This window comes from Peromyscus eremicus, chromosome 6 (assembly GCF_949786415.1).
Source record: "Peromyscus eremicus chromosome 6, PerEre_H2_v1, whole genome shotgun sequence".
In the NCBI taxonomy this organism is placed as follows: domain Eukaryota; kingdom Metazoa; phylum Chordata; class Mammalia; order Rodentia; family Cricetidae; genus Peromyscus; species Peromyscus eremicus.
Genome location: NC_081421.1, coordinates 68371375 through 68388137, shown reverse-complemented (window position 1 = coordinate 68388137; position 16763 = coordinate 68371375). Strand labels below are relative to the sequence as shown.

The 16763-nt window shown below is 47.0% G+C and overlaps 1 protein-coding gene across 4 annotated transcripts in view; it reads right to left on the bottom strand.

The window, feature by feature from the left end:
• Positions 1-15849, bottom strand: part of Pi4kb (phosphatidylinositol 4-kinase beta) — a 34501-nt gene extending 18652 nt beyond the window's left edge. Inside the window, exons 1-3 of one of the 4 annotated variants that reach the window (XM_059265808.1) lie at positions 15472-15849; positions 5157-6093; positions 435-479 (exon numbers count right to left, since the gene is read on the bottom strand). In XM_059265808.1, the coding sequence (XP_059121791.1) occupies positions 435-479; positions 5157-6065 (954 nt within the window). In that variant the 5' untranslated portion in view covers positions 6066-6093; positions 15472-15849. The remainder of the gene's footprint in view (positions 1-434; positions 480-5156; positions 6094-15471) is intronic. The other 3 variants (XM_059265810.1, XM_059265809.1, XM_059265811.1) reach the window with 3 other exon arrangements.
• Positions 15850-16763: the final 914 nt, after the last annotated feature.

The window sequence follows — 16763 nt, the reverse complement described above, 5'->3', positions numbered from 1 at the left end:
TCCCTCAGGCCAGTTCCTGTTTGTTTTTGGAGTTGGCTCAGCCAGCACAGAGCCTAACATTTAGAAAACTGAAAAAATAAATTCTGATGGCAGAAGTCATGGGGAAAGGGTTCTGGGTGGGAGAAATGGGGTCCTGGAGGTTTCTGCCAAACAGTCCTTGGCTCTAATCCAGGAATAAATTCTACCTGTCCCAGCTGTCTGCTCCAGAGGCCTAGGAGCAGAAGAACATTCCAGCTGCTGTCTTTGAGCAGAGGATCAGCTGAACCTGTCTGGGCCTGGGCTCAGGGCATTGGCCTCCAGGTCTGGGAAGCCTGGCAAGGAGATGCTAATCTCCTGGAATTAAAGGGGCCTTCACTGGTCATAGAAGACATAGGACGGAGAGGAAATGCGGCCGCAAGGAGCCTGCCACCCAGTCCCAGCCTGGCCCCACTTACGGAACTGAATGAATTATCAATACTCTCGGTGCTGGAGGAGAGCTCCTGGGAAAGGGCCAGAGGGCAAGGGGGGGAAGGGTGGGGTTGGGGGAGGGAAAGAGACAAAGGCAAAGAATTTAGCTCCAACTTGGATCATAACTGCTTCTCCTGTGCAGCTATATCTTTCTGCTTTAGTGAAAGATGATCAGCCTGGAAACGCCACTTGCCCAGAGTCTAGACATTTGGGGGATGTTGGAAGGCTAGCTCAGACCTTGAGATTAAGAGCTGAAGGCAAAGGCACTTTGTTTTCTATTTTATCTTCTATTCCTGCCTGAACAAACCTTCCTTTTAGATCAAAACCCTAGAGCTGGACCCCTAGTGCAGTGAGTGCCTGGCCAGGGTTCACTTCTTTCCTATCACCCACTCACATGCTTTCAACCAACCCTTCTCCATGGGGACAGCCACCAACTGCACGACCCCTGGACTAGAAAGTCTATATTCCTCTAGTTTCCTGGCAATCTCAGGAAGAGCTAATCTTTCAGGTGTACAGATCTCCTTAGTCAGCCCCAGGATCACCCTAAGTGTGTGACAAAGGGCATCCCAGACCTATGAACCTGAAACCTGTGGGCTGGATGCTCACATATTCATCAGTCTCATTAAACCCATTAAACCTCTGGCTTCCTGTCAGGCTGCTGCACATGACACTGAATACATGACATTTCTGGACTGATGTTGGACAATTAGGTCCTAGCTAAATCCACCCAAGAAAGCTAATTAACAGGGCAGTAGCAGTCTTGATCCCAGCCCAAAGTCTGACCCCAATAATCTAAACATTACTCCAGCTGAGTGCAGTGACACACGCCTATAATCTCAGTATTTGGCAGGCCAAGGCAGAAGGATCAAGAGTTCAAGGCTAGCCCAGGCTTCATACTGAGAGACTTTCTTAGGAAACAAACAAAAAATTTAAACAACAAACACTCCCCGTCTCCTTTGCTCAGCTGCTATCTAGGAACCAAGTGCGGGCAGCACACTCAGTGGCTGTGGAGCAGTACTCATGCCCTGGGCCAGCCTGGTCCTGTCCACAGTCTGCCAGAGCTGGCAGGCAGCGGCACAGAATGTGTGCACAAAGGCAGGAGGGGAGGGTCTGGACTAAGAGGCAGAGTCTTTTAGAGTTTCCAGAGCAAGAAGGTAGTGGGCACTGTACTTCTTCTCTACAGTCAGCATCTGCTAAATTCAACTCTATGGCTGAAGGTCTCAGTAGAGCTGCTACGTTTGGGTTTTCCTTTATGAAACTGGGCAGGAGAGCATTTACAGGGTGTAGCCACACTTGGAAACACCCCGCTAAGGCCACAACTCTTCTACTTTGAGTAGCAGTGGGAGGGAGGATTGAGACAGTGAGGCTGGCAGAATGTGTTACAACCTACTGGTTCAATTTCTACACCTCAGCTAGTTGGGAAAGAGTAACAGGCAGGAGATTGGCTCTAGCTGATCCTCTCCCAGATGAGACCCGGTGGACTCATGAATGTCCATGGCAGGCAGGAGGATATCGTGATCTGTTCCTCTCCTCCTACTCCCTAGGCCTGAGTCATTTGTACTGAGTCAGCTTTAGGGAGTAAAGCTGAAGCCAAGAGCTGACATCACACCCTTATCAGGCTGGAAGGGCTTCCAGTGTGACATGCAGCAGATTTCTCTGTACAAAGGTTACAGTCCTGAAAAGACAAAGCTATCTGTCTGGAGTGTCATTATGTAGAGAGGATAGAACGAGGGGGTGGTACCTAAATCACTCTGTGATCCTTGTGCCCCCCCCCAACTCTACGCCAAAATATTTATCATTTGGCTACAAACAGGAAGGAAAATTGAGGCTGATAAGAACTGCTTTGAAGGTTGGGCTTGTGTGTGTGTGTGTGTGTGTGTGTGTGTGTGTGTGTGTGTATGTGTGTGTGTGTGTGTATGTGTGTGCGTGTGAGTGTGTGTATGTGTGTGTGTGTGTGTGTATGTGTGTGCGTGTGAGTGTGTGTATGTGTGTGTATGTGTGTGTGTGTGAGTGTGTGTGTGTGTGTGTGTGTGTGTGTGTGTGTGTGAGAGAGAGATGTGAGAAATCAATGCTAGAACCCTCTGTAAGGAGCATGAAGGAATCCTCATAAGAAAATGGAAACTTCTGAGACCTGGCCAGTGAAGAAGAACTTTGTAGGGAGACTCCAGGCAGGAAGTAGCCCTGGGCCTCTTCCCTGAGGCCCCACCTCACTTCTTCCGAGCTTCTCCATAGTGGGAGGAGCACGGGATTAAGCAGAACCCAAAGGAAAACTGAGACTGGGAGCAGAGAGGGTAAGGCCCCACCCAGAAACTCTCCTTCTTTACAAGATCTTGCTTGGGCTCTAGAAAAATCTGTAGTTCATTTTAATAAGATATGTATGTACTTACTGCCTCAGGAAACAACTTTTCAAGAAAGACATGCTGATGAGCTCCTCATATTGGAGCTCTGGTATTAGACTATCAGTTCTAGTCCAAGAACAGTATTTTATCCTCCATCCTCTGCTGCCTTTGGGACAGAACTCTGCACACTGTACAAGCAACTAGTTGTTTAGTGAGTCAGGTTTCCTGACAAAGGGGGAAGAAAAGGAAGACCAATTCCCTTGGTACCTCAAGCACAAAAACTTTGATAGACATATCCTCAGCATGTCAAAAGGACTGGCAGAAACCCCTGAGTTTGGCTCCATGCCTAGAAACCTAGTGGTATTTATGTTTGTGTTCTCTGTTTCTCTTTCATGCTTTCACATTTCCCAAGGAGCCTCAGTGGATTCAAGTGTCTCTCTGCCAGCATCAGCTAACGCAGGCGGGCCTGGGGAAGTACTATCTTCCTTCCCTCCTTCCCCGGACCTAGTGATCAACTAGGAGCCAGGTGGGGAAGAACGGCAACTGAAAAACCCACCCTAGAGATTTAAACACTCATAGAATACCTGCCTCTCAGAGCCATCCATAATCCTGCAGCAGAAGTTAGATGCATAGAAGAGGGACCCCAGACCAGCACAGGGTAAGAGAAACCCTAAGGCCTCTGCTTTTCTGGTCCTAAGATGAAGACTAAAAAATAGATACAGGGAAAAGTCAAGCCAGACAAGAGGCACCAATGAATTCCCTCCCAGATGCGCACACGCACTCCAACCAGATCTGATTTTAGATGAGGCAGTTCTTTCAGAGACGCTCAAGCCCTCCAGGCCCTCAGGTCCACCACAATCTGGAGGGTTCTTCTTGCTCTGCAACAACCTCCCTTCCTAGACCCTGGACTCTGCTGCAAAGCTCAGACAGAAATGAAAACGGTCCACTCTACTTCCCATAATAGCTCGGGCTTTGTCTGTACACAGATGTGGAAGTGCAGACTGTCACATCCTGGGCTCTTCTTCCCCCATGACCTCTTACAGCTGGGATATGGGGGAGCAGATGCTGAGCAATGACCGAGGCAGCTCAGCTGAGTGACCTTAGTAAAGTCACTTAACTTCTCCAGGCCCGGTTCCTCACTGGTGAAATAACACCAGGTAGAGCTGTGAGGGTTCCACATACATTATCTGGCCTGCTGTCTAGCACATCAATGGTCAATAAACAGTGGCACAGTTAGCTTTAGTATGATTTAAATATCATAATAGAATACATTTCCAGGGAGAGCAGGCTCCAGATTGCCCTTGTCTACTGCTTTTCCTTTCTCTAACTACTCTGACTTCCCCCCACTTGAAAGAAACTTTACTGTATCAAAAATGTGGGTGGTTTACACCCCACAGAGCCAGATGCCAGGACCATGGGCATAAGCTTTCCAACAGTGCAAATTCATTGTTTTTCCTTTTTTCTTTTCTTTTCAATTCCTTCTTTGCTAGGCTCAGCTGGCAGCCAGGATGGGAGTCTGCCAACAGCGAAATCAGAGATGAAGACTGGAGCCCCATTAGTCTGGCTGGGACACCAGGCCACTGAACTTGGTTATCCACTGGGCACGTTTCCCCACAAGCTGTCCAGATGTATAGTACAGGGTGGCGCTAAGCTCTTGACCACTCACTTCCTGCTCTGTACCAATATTAGGTAGCCTGCTACTGCTCAGTTTTCTTTTCTCCGTCTCAGCCCCTCAACCAGGCATTAGACTTACTTTGCCAAGGCTATTTCTCTCTCCCCTTTTTGTTTATCTCCAACGAAGGCAGGACATTCTGTTGAGGTCCCACTGGTAGAGAATAAACTTTACCCTATGTTAGCAAAAAGTAGGATCTTTGGGGAGTGAGGGAAGGGGATTATGAGGAATGGCCAGGAGAAGAAGTTGGTGTACTAGTTAGCATCCTTCCTCTCCCAGCACAGAAAGAACACAGCCTCTTTTCTTTCCTTGTGGGCTGCTGGGGCTGCTGGTACCTCAGCCAGGCCAGGTCTCAGGCAGGGTGCATCAGGCCTGTACCACAGTTCTTAGTATGTGGAAATGGAATGACAGCACAGTTTAGTGAAAGCCAACTCGGACAAAGTCAAGAGTATCAGCCCTGCCATTAGCTAGATGACCTGAGGCAAGTCACTTTATCTCTCTACTCTCGAATTTTTCCTCTGTGAAATGAGGCCAATGGAATACATGAATTCTAAGGTCTTTTTCCATCCTAACATTCCATCCTTCTAACAGTGAAATGGAACAGAAGGGAGGACAGAGAACAGAGTGACCCCATGTAAGATGTCCTGTCTCCATGCAACCCTCGGACACCTTGCCCTTCTGTCCCTCCCCCAATTTACCTCATCCTCATTCTCCACTTTAGGGTTGCTGGCTGTTCGTTTCAGGTTGCTGCTGAGACTTATGCTGACTGTAGCATCTGACTTAGAGCGCTGGTGAGTCCTTTTGGAGGGAGACAGCCCTGTGTCAGGGGCTGGGCTCAAAGACGGCAGCTCCCTCTTTCGGTGAGCTGGCTTCAGCTCATCTGAGAGGATTAGCTTCCGTAACTTGGTCCCTCGGGAGTGTCGTTGGGTGGAAATGTGCATGTCTGAAGAGTAGGCCCCAAGCAACAGGGCACATTGGAGGGAAAAGTTGATGCTCTGGCGACATCGGTGGACTATGTAGGGTTTAATGGCATCGCCCACGTCCTCATCCATGTGAATATACATGTTAAGCAACTGGGGCAAATAGAAGTCCACATCCTCATTGCGAAAGCAGAAGAGGCGGTTGCCAATATAGGCCTGCACTCCAGGCTCCTTGGAGTTATACAAGTATGAAATGGCCATAGAGATGTCAAATAGTTTTGACTCAAACAGTCTCAGGAGCCAAGACTGTTTGGCTGAGTTGTTCTGTCGTCGTCTTCTTGCTCCTTTGGCTGTGCCAGAGGCCACAGTGGCCCCCATCTCATCTTCTTCCTCCCTGATCTGGGCAGGTGGATCATCTAGGCAACGGATCTCATTGTCCACACCATCCCCATTCACCAGCTCCAGCGGGGTACCTTTACTAGAGATGGCTACACCTCCATGCAAAAGCTTGACTTTCTCCAGCACCTCCTGGCAGGCCTTCTGGGCCACCTCAGGGTCAATCACTGACAGTTCCCCGACCCCCTCTGTGATGACGCTTAGTAATGAGCCCCCGTTATTCCCTGATGGGCTAGGAGTAGGCTCAGAAGTTGGCTTCAAGGTGGCAGGCTCCACCACCATGTCTCCCATGGCTACAGCCAGACTTGGAGCTTCCAAGCTAGAGGAGGGAGACAAGAACAGAAAGGGACATACACACACACAGTGGTTAGTGGTGTCATATTCAGGTCTTCCCTTTACCATGAAGCCTGCCCAAGCACCTCCTCCTGTCTTTCTGCACTCCTTCAACATCAGCGAAGTCATCTCCACAGAAATCTCCCTCACTACCTCCACTTCTGATCACTGCATATCTTCATTCCTTCTGTACTTACTCAAACTAGCCGTGGTTCTTAGCTTGTATGTGCAAACAGGTGATACAGTTATATAGTCTTATAAGTTTTTCAGCATACTGGGGAGCAACTTGGTCTTATTCTCTTTTCTTTAACTCTAAATACTTTTTTCTTGTTCTTCCTGTGTCACCTTCAAATGCCTGTGGTGATACTTTTCCTATTTAAACTATTCATAACATATTTCACACACAAGTTCTCTGCCTCTCTCTTTATTTAGTATCAAAGCTGTTATTGTCTTCTGAGACAATCTTATACCCAGGCTGGCCTTACACTTGTAGTGATCCTCCTGCCTCAGCCTTCCAAGTACTGGAATTATAGGTACTAGTTACTACTCCTGGCTGTGGTTACAGACAGAGTGCCCAGGGAACAAGAGCCAGCAACTACCACACTAGGCTTCCCGTAGTGGAGAGCATCTCTCAAACAGCCGTCAGCAATCCTGCAGAAGCTATACCACTTTCCGCACGTCTGGCTTCCTGACACTACACCCTTGCTCTGTGTTTATAGCCGTAAAAACTGAAACACACCATGTATCTTCTGTTTCAGTCTCTTCAACTGCAAATTGAGAAAAAAAATAATTACTTCACATTGCTGCTGTATAGAAGACAGACATAAACGTATGCGGATGAAATGATTGAATACAGTTTCTGGCACGAGGTAGTACTCAACAATGCTAGTTGAATTCTAACCCTGTAAAAGGTTACTAAACAGTGTGTGCATATGTGCTATTATAAGGGACATGAGCTGTACTAGTTATTTGTGATTCTTTAAAAATTTATGACCACTTTTCCCTCCCCTTACTACCCCTTCCCCACTATCATGTACAAACTCTAGGAACTGGAAGGGCTGTAAAAAGACAAAAAGAAATCAGGACTCATGGGTCTCTAACTTCTAAAAAACCAGGGCGACACAGGAGTTGAAACTTGGATCTCTCTCTGGATGGACTTGTAGAAGCAGTCAGAGAATACTGCTGTGAGAACCACTGACCCTACAGGAGCCTTCAGAGTGTCACCAAACCAGATCAGGAGAGTAAGCAAAAAGCAGAAGAAAAGGATCTCAGAGTGACCAGATCAGGAGAAAAGTCTAGAACCCTTTGTCAGATGACTCTGGCTTTAGAACCTCGACATAGCATCAGTAGACTCAGAGACCTCTTTCCAAATAAAGAGAGCATCTAATGTACCACTTTAGAAGAAGGGGGAGGCTTCTGTAGAACTAGAAAGTAAGTGATTTCCAGCCGGGCGGTGGTGGCGCACGCCTTTGATCCCAGCACTCGGGAGGTAGAGGCAGGCGGATCTCTGTGAGTTCCAGGCCAGCCAGAGCTACACAAGAGAAACCCTGTCTTCAAAACAAACAAACAAGCAAACAAACAAAAAAAGAAAGTAATTTCTAAGTGTTTAGAACATTATTCTTTGTTCCAGTGAGGCTGGGGTATTTATACCTTGGGTGAGTAGAAAAGGGGTGCTCAGTATATGTTTTTCTGGTCACTCTGAAGGACTTTTGTTTTTTCCCTAGACAGGGGTCTCATGAATTTCAGGCTGGCCTTGAACTCACTATATAGCGGAGGATGATTTTAAATTTGTGATACTTGTGCCTCATTTCCCAAGTACCAGGGTTAAAGGCAGGGGCCTGTATGCCTGGTTTGATTGAATCCAGGGCTTCATACATGTTAGGCATGCACTCTACCAACTAAGCTGCATCTCCAGCTGCAGAAGCCCTACTTTCTACCACCTTCCTTCCACGGATACGTCTTTTACCTCTGAAGCGTTAAGTGGCAAGGTTACTTTCATTTGCCCAATATTATACAGTCTAGTTCTCTGCTTCCCGGGAATAGTACCAAAGCTTTGCAGAAAGACTGATGGGAAACTCTTCAACTCTCAAATACCAACAAAAAGGGAAACTTTACTTCAACTTTCTCCCAACTCTGTCAAGCAAGAAAAGTATCTCTGTACTCCTGATGAGGTCTGGGCTTGGTATCAATATGAAGGTGGCAGCCTTTCACTATACTCTTTCCCAGAGGTAGGCAGTGCCTCTGAGCAGAAGAACCAGCATGGCTGCCTATGTGTATTGCACAGGAATAATAGCAGCTTTAATCACTCCTGCCACACCTCTGTAGGGCACTCTCATGACTGAGACCTTTACCTTCTAGGTCTTCTAGCCTCAATCAACTCTGTTCAACTATCTCTTTTTTCTCAGTATCTGTATGCCTGACTCATCCTTCTCTTTTCTATTTCAGAGACTTTTTTTTTTAAGATTTATTTATTTATTATGTATACAGTGTTCTGTCTGCATGTATGCTTGCAAGCCAGAAGAGGGCACCAGATCTCATCACAGATGGTTGTGAGCCACCCTGTGGTTGCTGGGAACAGAACTCAGGTCCTCTGGAGCAGCCAGTGCTTATAACTGCTGAGCTATCTCTACTGCCCCTAGAGACTTCTAAATCCTAAAAGTCTGCTTTTCAAAACCTTAAAGGAGATCTGGTATGGGGTGCAGAACTGTAATCCCTGAGAGTCAGAGGCAGGAGGATCAAGAACACAAGGTCATCCTCAGTTATATAGCAAAGCAAGTTCAAGGCCCAGTTTACATGGTATAATCTAAAAAGAAACAAAGCAAAAAATTTAAAGGGGTACTGAGAGTAAATAAAAGCTTAGAAGCAGAGTACTTGTCTAACACGTACAAAGCCCTGTATTTGATCCCCAGTATCATTAAAACAAAAACAATCACCGGGCTGTGGAGGGCACACTTTAATCCCAGCACTCCAGAGGCAGACAGAACTCTGTGAGTTTGAGGCCAGCCTGTTCTACAAAGCGAGTTCCAGGACAGCTAGGGCTGTTACACAGAGAAATCCTGTCTCAAAAAACAAAACAGGGCTGGAGAGATGGCTCAGAGGATAAGAGTACCGACTGCTCTTCCAGAGGTCCTGAGTTCAATTCCCAGCAACCACATGGTGGCTCACAACCATCTGTAATGAGATCTGGTGCCCTCTTCTGGCCTGCAGCCTACATGCAGACAGAGCACTGTATACGTAATAAATAAATAAATCTTTAAAAAAACAACAACAAACAAACAAACAAACAAAACAAAACCAACCATCCCCTAAACTTCCAAGGGAAATGAAGTTCACTCATCCTCACACACAAGAGTGTCTTAGACTTGACAGGAAATTAATATTCCTGTCCCAATTAATTGGAATTGTGTTTATGACTGGCACCAGGAAGGTAGGTAAAGGTATCATCACCGTTTTATCCCATAGGCAAAAGAAGACAGTCTCCCAGGGCTCAGCGAGGAATCCCACAGTGAACAGATTCCCCCACCTGCCTAAGAAACCGGATGCTATCAACAGGTGCAGAAAAAGCCTGGCATAGGGCACGTGAGATTGGCTCAGTGAACAGAAGCACTTGCCATGCAAGCTTGGAGGCCCGAGTTCCATTCCTTGAGCCTAAGGCAGAAGGAGAGAATCAGTCATGCCATGAAACTTTTCCTCTCACCTTCACATGCACGGCATGGCATGTGTGTACTGGCACATGCACAGGCACACGAAACACAGATTTTTTTAAAAAGCAGGGTATTGTGGTATATGCCTGTAATCTCAGCACTTGGGTAGTAGAGGCAGGAGGATCAACAGTTCGTGCTCATCTTCAGCTACTTAGTGAGTTGAGGCCAGCCTGGGCTACAAGAGATTATTGTCAAGACAAAACTAAAACCAACCCCCCCCAAAAAAAAACAAATAAAAAAAAAACCAACCAAACCAAACCGAAAAAGTAGGGCAGATAAGCCTGACTTCTCTTTTATACAAGCATCTCCACCTGGCTCTTAGGGACTCAGGGACCACAAGTCAGAGAGAAGGGGTACTAGAGGAAATAGGGTTAGATCACATTGGCAATTAAGATAATAGAAATAGGGACTGAAAAGGTTGTTCAGATGGGAAAATGCTTACTCTGCAAGCACCAGGACCTGAGTTTGATCTCCAGAACCCATGTCAAAAAAGCCTAGCATGGTAGTGTACACTTGTGATCCCCGGTGCTGGGAAAACAGAGACAGGCAGATCCCTAGGACTTATCACCTAGCCAGTCTATTGTACTCAGCCAGATGCAAGCTAAGGAACTCCTGTCTTTTAGAAAAGGTTGCTGGTCAGCATCTGATAAACAACCTAAAGTTGTCTTCTGGCCTCCACATGTATGTGTGCACACACAAATAAACATATGGGCAGAGACACATCTACATGAGTAACAGAAATAAGGGATTCTCCAAAATCTAATTCAAATATGCTCTTCAATATTAATTTCTTCATCTTTAAATGCAATGAAAATAAACCTTGGAGCACTAACTATTCTGAAGAAAGTAAAAGGATTAAAATGCAGCAACAAAAAAAGGAGGAGAAACAAGCCTTGTATTTATCACTCTTCCTCCTACAAGCTGTAGCATCCACACAGCTGAGGATCCACAGCACACTGGGAGTCTAAACTCTCCTTAAGACAGACTGGGGAAAAAAGAAGAGCCTCCTTGTCTGAGCCTAGCAGCTCAGCTACTAGGAAAGAAGGAGGGGGCTGGGGAAAGATCAGAGCTGAAAGTGTTGACAACTGTGCCCCATGGAACTGGGCAAGGTAGGCATGATGGGTAATCTTAAATCAACTTCATAGGATTTAAAGTCACCATGGAAACAAACCTCTGTATGCATGTCTGTGAGCGATTTTTCTAGACTAGGTTGGAGGCACCATTCCATGGCCTGGGGCACCAGACTGAATCAAAAGGAGGCAGTAAGGCAAGTACGTCCATTCATGGTCTCTCTGTCCTTACTGCAGATGCAAAGTGACCAGCTGCCTCACTCCTTACACCACACCACCACACTCCACTCGGACAGGCTGTAACCTCAAACTGTGAGACAAAACAAATCCTCCTTTAAGTCGCTTTTGTCAGGTATTTTGTGATAGCAACAAGAAAATAACTAATATAGTAGAGAAAGGCTATCAGGGTCAGTCCAGGTTATGGTAGTACAGAGCAGCTTCTGAAGAGGCAGAGAAGGTGGCCCCATATGTTTTATTGGCCTGAGCAGTTATGTCTACAGAAGACTCTGGAGGGAATATTATCTCTTAACCAGGCTATCTTCAACTGAGCACCTCAGAAATTCTGAATTTAATGAAAAAGGTCTTTTCATGAAAAAAAAAAAAAAACTTTTCATGAAGTTGCTTGCACAGAATTTAATGAAAAAAGTCTTCATGAAAAGACTTACTGGACTGGCTTTTCAGGAAAGATGGTACCAAGTCCCAAATCAATGCCCTTACCCAATCACCATTATTACCACTTCAAATCTTTTACCATGCATGATAAATATGAACTGCTTCACACCAATCCTGATGCTTTAACATGCTCCTGCATTTTCACAGAATGTCTTTTGTTTGTTTTTGAGACAGAGTTTCTTTGTGTAACAGCTCTGGCTGTCCTGGAACTCACTCTGTAGACCACTTTGAGACTGGCTTCAAACTCACAGAGATCCACCTGCCTCTGCCTCCTGAGTACTGGGATTACAGGTGTGTGCCACCACCGCCTGGCACACAGAATTACTTTTTAGAAATCATCTGATCTAGGGCTCTTCTTCTAAGCAGGCAGGCCAGCTCAGTTTTCCTTCCTTTTAAGGATCCTTTGAGATGGATCACAAGAAGTGGAAAAAAAAGATAAAGGAACCAGTATCTTACTGTATGAGGTGCAGTTAAAGTTCATGGAAAAGAAGGCCAAGGGTGTAGTGAACCAATGGTCCAGTGCAGTGATATAGGATTTATCTAACATGAGCAAGGCTCTGAGTTTCAATCCCAGCAATGGAAAAGGCTCAGATGGAAACAAAAATGTAATAATTACCTAAACAAGTATAAATCCTCTACAATCAAACTCTCTTTTGCAACAAAGGGTCGGGAAACAAGCATTTAAGTGAAGCTACGGTAATGAGCTCTGGATAGAAGTTTATACTGAGATAATTAAAGAGGCTAGCTCCAATTTGAGGGAGTGTGAGTACAGATGTAGGGAAAGGGACTGTTAGTTTTGATCGTAAATCCCTACAATGCTATTGAATATTACCAAGTACATGTACATCGTTAGCAGCAACTTTTAAAAATAGGCTGCTCTTCAAAAGGGACTCTGTATTGTCCTAGGCTACTTGTTCTGCTGTCAAGTTCCTTGCTGGGGCTGGACAGAGGGCTCAACAGTTATGAGCACTATCTGCTCTTCCAGAGGATCTGGGTTCAATTCCCAGCAGCTCACAACCATCTTTAATTCCAGTTCCAAGGGAACAAACATCCTCTTCTGGCCTTTGCAGGCAATTGGCACATGTATGGCCCATGGACATACAGGCAGGCAAAACATCCATACACATAAAATATTTTTCTTAAAAAAGAAGTTCCTTTCCATGTCTTAAGGTCTATTACAAATCTTTAAGAACTCAACTCATCTTTCACCTTTGACTTTAATGGTAAAGGAAGAATGATTTCTACATTTTTCCCTGTAGAGACTCTGGACTGAGCAGTCTAGCAAGCTCAAGCCCAGCAGGAAGCAAGTATGCTTGCCCAAGGTCTCAAAAGATGGTGGTATCAGGGAAGAGGGCATTCTCAACTACAGCCGTAGGGGAAGGGCAGTGGTCTCACAGTAGTTAGGTCAATATTGATCAAGCTGAGAACTCTGTGTAAGGCCATGTAGCAGGTATAAGCAGATTCCAGCCAGACAGCCTAAGCCTGCTCAGGAGCCCCTGATGAGACTGACAGATGGTAAAGAAAGCAACCTGTACTGCTCACCTTTCTCTGAACTAGTCCTCCTTGTTTAAGTCCTCAATGTGCTTAGACTAGGCCCTCTTTTGTCCCATGCCAATTACAGAAATGATCCTCCCAAACCTCTTTCCCAAACCTCTTCCCCAAACCAAAGCAGCTCAGTTTGTTACATTAGTGTTCAACAAACATGTTCTTATGCAGTGTGGACCCAGATGAGAAGCAAGGACAACTAGAGGTATGTTTTTTTGTTAAAGGCACATCTAAGGAGGGAAGGTCTCCCATAGATGGATTACTAGATTGTACTCTGAGTAACTTCGGGTAAGAAGTGGGCCAAGATGGTTTAACTATTTTCTTTTCTTTCTTTCTTTCTTTTTTTTTTTTGGGGGGGGGGTGCAGTTTGAGACAGGGTTTCTCTGTGTAACAGCTCTGACTGTCCTAAAACTCCATTTATAGACTAGGCTGGCTTCGAACTCAGAGATCCAAATTCTGCTTCCCCAGTGCTGGGATCAAAGGCGCACCACCACCACCTGGTTTATAGAACTATTTCAGACCTGAGCAGGCCCAGAGTTGGGAGAGGAACGGAGTGCCTGTGCTTTCCTTATTATCTCAGGCCAGAAGAGATGTGGGAGACGAAGCAGGAGCTGGTCAGCCGCTAAGTCCCCTTTCCCAAGGGCTCTTCTACAAACACATTTTCTAACTACAGACTCTGGAGTTATGGATCAGGTACAGAAAGAGAGGCGCAGGTGGCCAACGATTTAACATGGTGGAAGAGAAAAAGGCAGAGCTGAAAAGTAGCAGGCCAGGAGCTTGTGTTTCAAACTGACTTCATACACACAGAGACCAGAGAGATCAAAATATCACAATAAAGGGAAAGTCTCAAGATGACAAAATCACTAGCAATAAATACCTTTTGCCTGAGAACCTGCAGTGTTTAATAGATTAAAAGAAAAAGTATAATTCTTCTCCCAACAGACATCCTGCTACTAGCCTATCATTGCCCTGGTGCTTACAGAATGGGTCATTTTTCTCAAAAAAGCATTTTCAAGTTCAAGTAAGGAAGTTACATGCAGAACCAAGGGTCCTGATTCTGAATATGCCAGCTCTTTATGTCATCTCATGTTCCTTTTCCCAGTCACCCCCCACCCCAGACATACACAACTTCACCCCTTAGGTGCAAGTGCTTATGAAACCAACCAGCACTATTCCACGAGGCTTTGGTCAGTAAAGTAATGATGTGGTCTAGACAGGAGTAGGAGATACTATCCTGTGACCTAACAAAGACCTAAAATAAACAACCTGAAGCAAAATTTCTCACAGCCTCAGTCAGTGTCCATGCAAGCCTGCCCATCTGTCCTAGTGGTTGCTCCTAATCAGTCAACGAAATGTAATGTGATTGATAGGGACTTCTTTAAAAGTTGCTCCATCCTTCAGAAACACACATCTGTCCAGACAGCTGAGGCACCCCTCCTCACAACACGTTTTCTTCTTAGTTCAAGGTTTGGCTGATCTGAAATAAGTGATGTGTGGAGATAAAGAGTGTGACAGAGAACACTTAAAGACCACAGGGAAAACAGAACGAAGGGAGACAAAGATTGGCAAAGTCCTGGAAAGAGGGTTGTTTTTGTGTGTGTGTCAAAAGTTGGAAATCCCTAATCCGAAAGGGTGTTCACGGCAGATCCTTCTCCTACAGGAACCATCCTCCGGAGGACTGGAGATTGAGAAGGGGGAACGCGAAGCCAAAGACGACCAACTCCAGGTATCATCAGGGACCCCAGAGAAGAGTTGAGCACTGAGGTCAGAGTAGATGGGATCTTGGGCATGATGACAACGGTCTGAGATCCTTTAAGAAGGAAATAGGCAATTCTTGGAAGCTAGGAGCTGGGGGGAGTGGGTTACGGTGAGGTAATGGAATCGGAAGCAGAAGAGAGGGATACGATCTCTAGCTGAGGGAAATGGGAACTCTGTGCTGAGGTTGCACAGACTAGGAGTGGGGCAAAAATAGGAAAAGGGATAAAGGCGGAGTCCATGGAGAAGGTCTGGGAGCAGAAACACAAACGGCGAGAAGGGCAAACAAGGATGGACATTGTAGAGGGAGTCTAACGTGGAGAAGGTTCACGGCTTGGAGAAATAGTTAGGGGACAGAGGCAACAGGGGTAAGAAGTGTGTGTGGTGGGGGGAGGTGGAATCCACGGGGCAGAGGGAGGGGCTAAACAGAGGAGGAAGCCAAAAAGCAGAGACGACGACCCCGGGCCCGAGGGGACAGGGTGAGGGACCTCAGGGTGCAGCTCCCACCAGGAGGGCAGTTTTGTAGTCGAACCCAGGTCGCGGTAGGCTGTGCGGGACAGGGTGGCAGAAGGACCCCCCACCAGGGCAAAGGCGACTCATGGGGGAGGAGCCGCTTACCTCCGGGGGACCCTCGCGGAGGGGGTGCAGGCGGTCGGGGTCGGACTGCCGACACCGCCGCCTCAGCAGCAGCGGCCGCTCCCGGGTTCCATTGGCCGCCTGCGCTTCCCTGACAGCGGCCGCGGCGGCTGCACCAGGCCCCGGCTGCGGGGCTGCCCGCGGCGCCGCCTGAAGGGGCCTTCACGCTGCCTCAAGTTGGACCGGACCGCACAAGCAGGACCCAAAACAACAGTTCCTCTGCAGGTTAGAGTCTCCTGGGCCCGAGCCCTTCTTGCCGGGATTTGCCTTCCTGCTTCCCGGACTGTCAGGACGCTACCGATGCCATAGTAATCTGAGTTGGGTGAGCTGCCCGAGTCACGCCTGTTCAGAAATAAAAAGGGGGCGGGGAAGAGCGATTTGGAAGCTTGGGAAGGGGCGGGGGAGCAGGGCGGGGCTTATCGGGGGAAGGCGGGCCCAGTGTTTGAGGGCGGACCTAAGAGGCAGGCTTTACTAAGGAAGCCGAGAGGGAAGCACCGTGGGCTGGATAGGCGGCGAGATGTGGATGTAGTGATAGTTTATGTACTTCCACAAGTATACCAACATGCAAATTATATGTAAATGATTCGTTTGTATAAAAGCCACTGAGTTACGGGAATTGCCATCAGTGGCTTTTCCTCCTCCTATCCTGCAGGATTCCCTTCGTAAGCCAGCCGGTGGGACCCATGCTGGAAGGCCAGAAAACAAACGAGAAAAAGAAGGGATCACCCTCACTTTCCTTTTCCTCCTCATCGTTAAGGACAATGCCAAGAGGATGCCCCTGTAGCTTCTGGAATGGCGCAGTCCAACCGCCTCACTCTTTTACCGTTAGCAGCACCGCTCTGGGCCAAGGTTCTGCTTCCGAGGTCATCCCCAGCTTGGGCAGCCTTTGGCCTCCAGTGTCCAGTCGCCTTGACCTCAAACAGGCTGGACAAGCCAGGTTAGGAGAGGTGAGTGAAGTGACGAAAGCTTAGAGGCCATCTTTTTCCAAACCAGACAACCATGTGAGACTGAGCAGACACAAGCGGGCCTTGCAGACAGGCCTCCGTGCTGGTTTTGTGCTATTGGTTGGCCGCTATTATTGGAAGCCCTCCCCTTCCTCAGAACGACTGCCCCAACGCTTTCCTGGAACCTTTCTCGGGACCTAGGGCTCCCTGTAGGGGTAGGACCTTTTCTTTTTTTCTTTTTTTTTTTTTGGTTTTTTGAGACAGGGTTTCTCTGTGTAGCTTTGCGCCTCTCCTGGAACTCACTTGGTAGCCCAGGCTGGCCTCGAACTC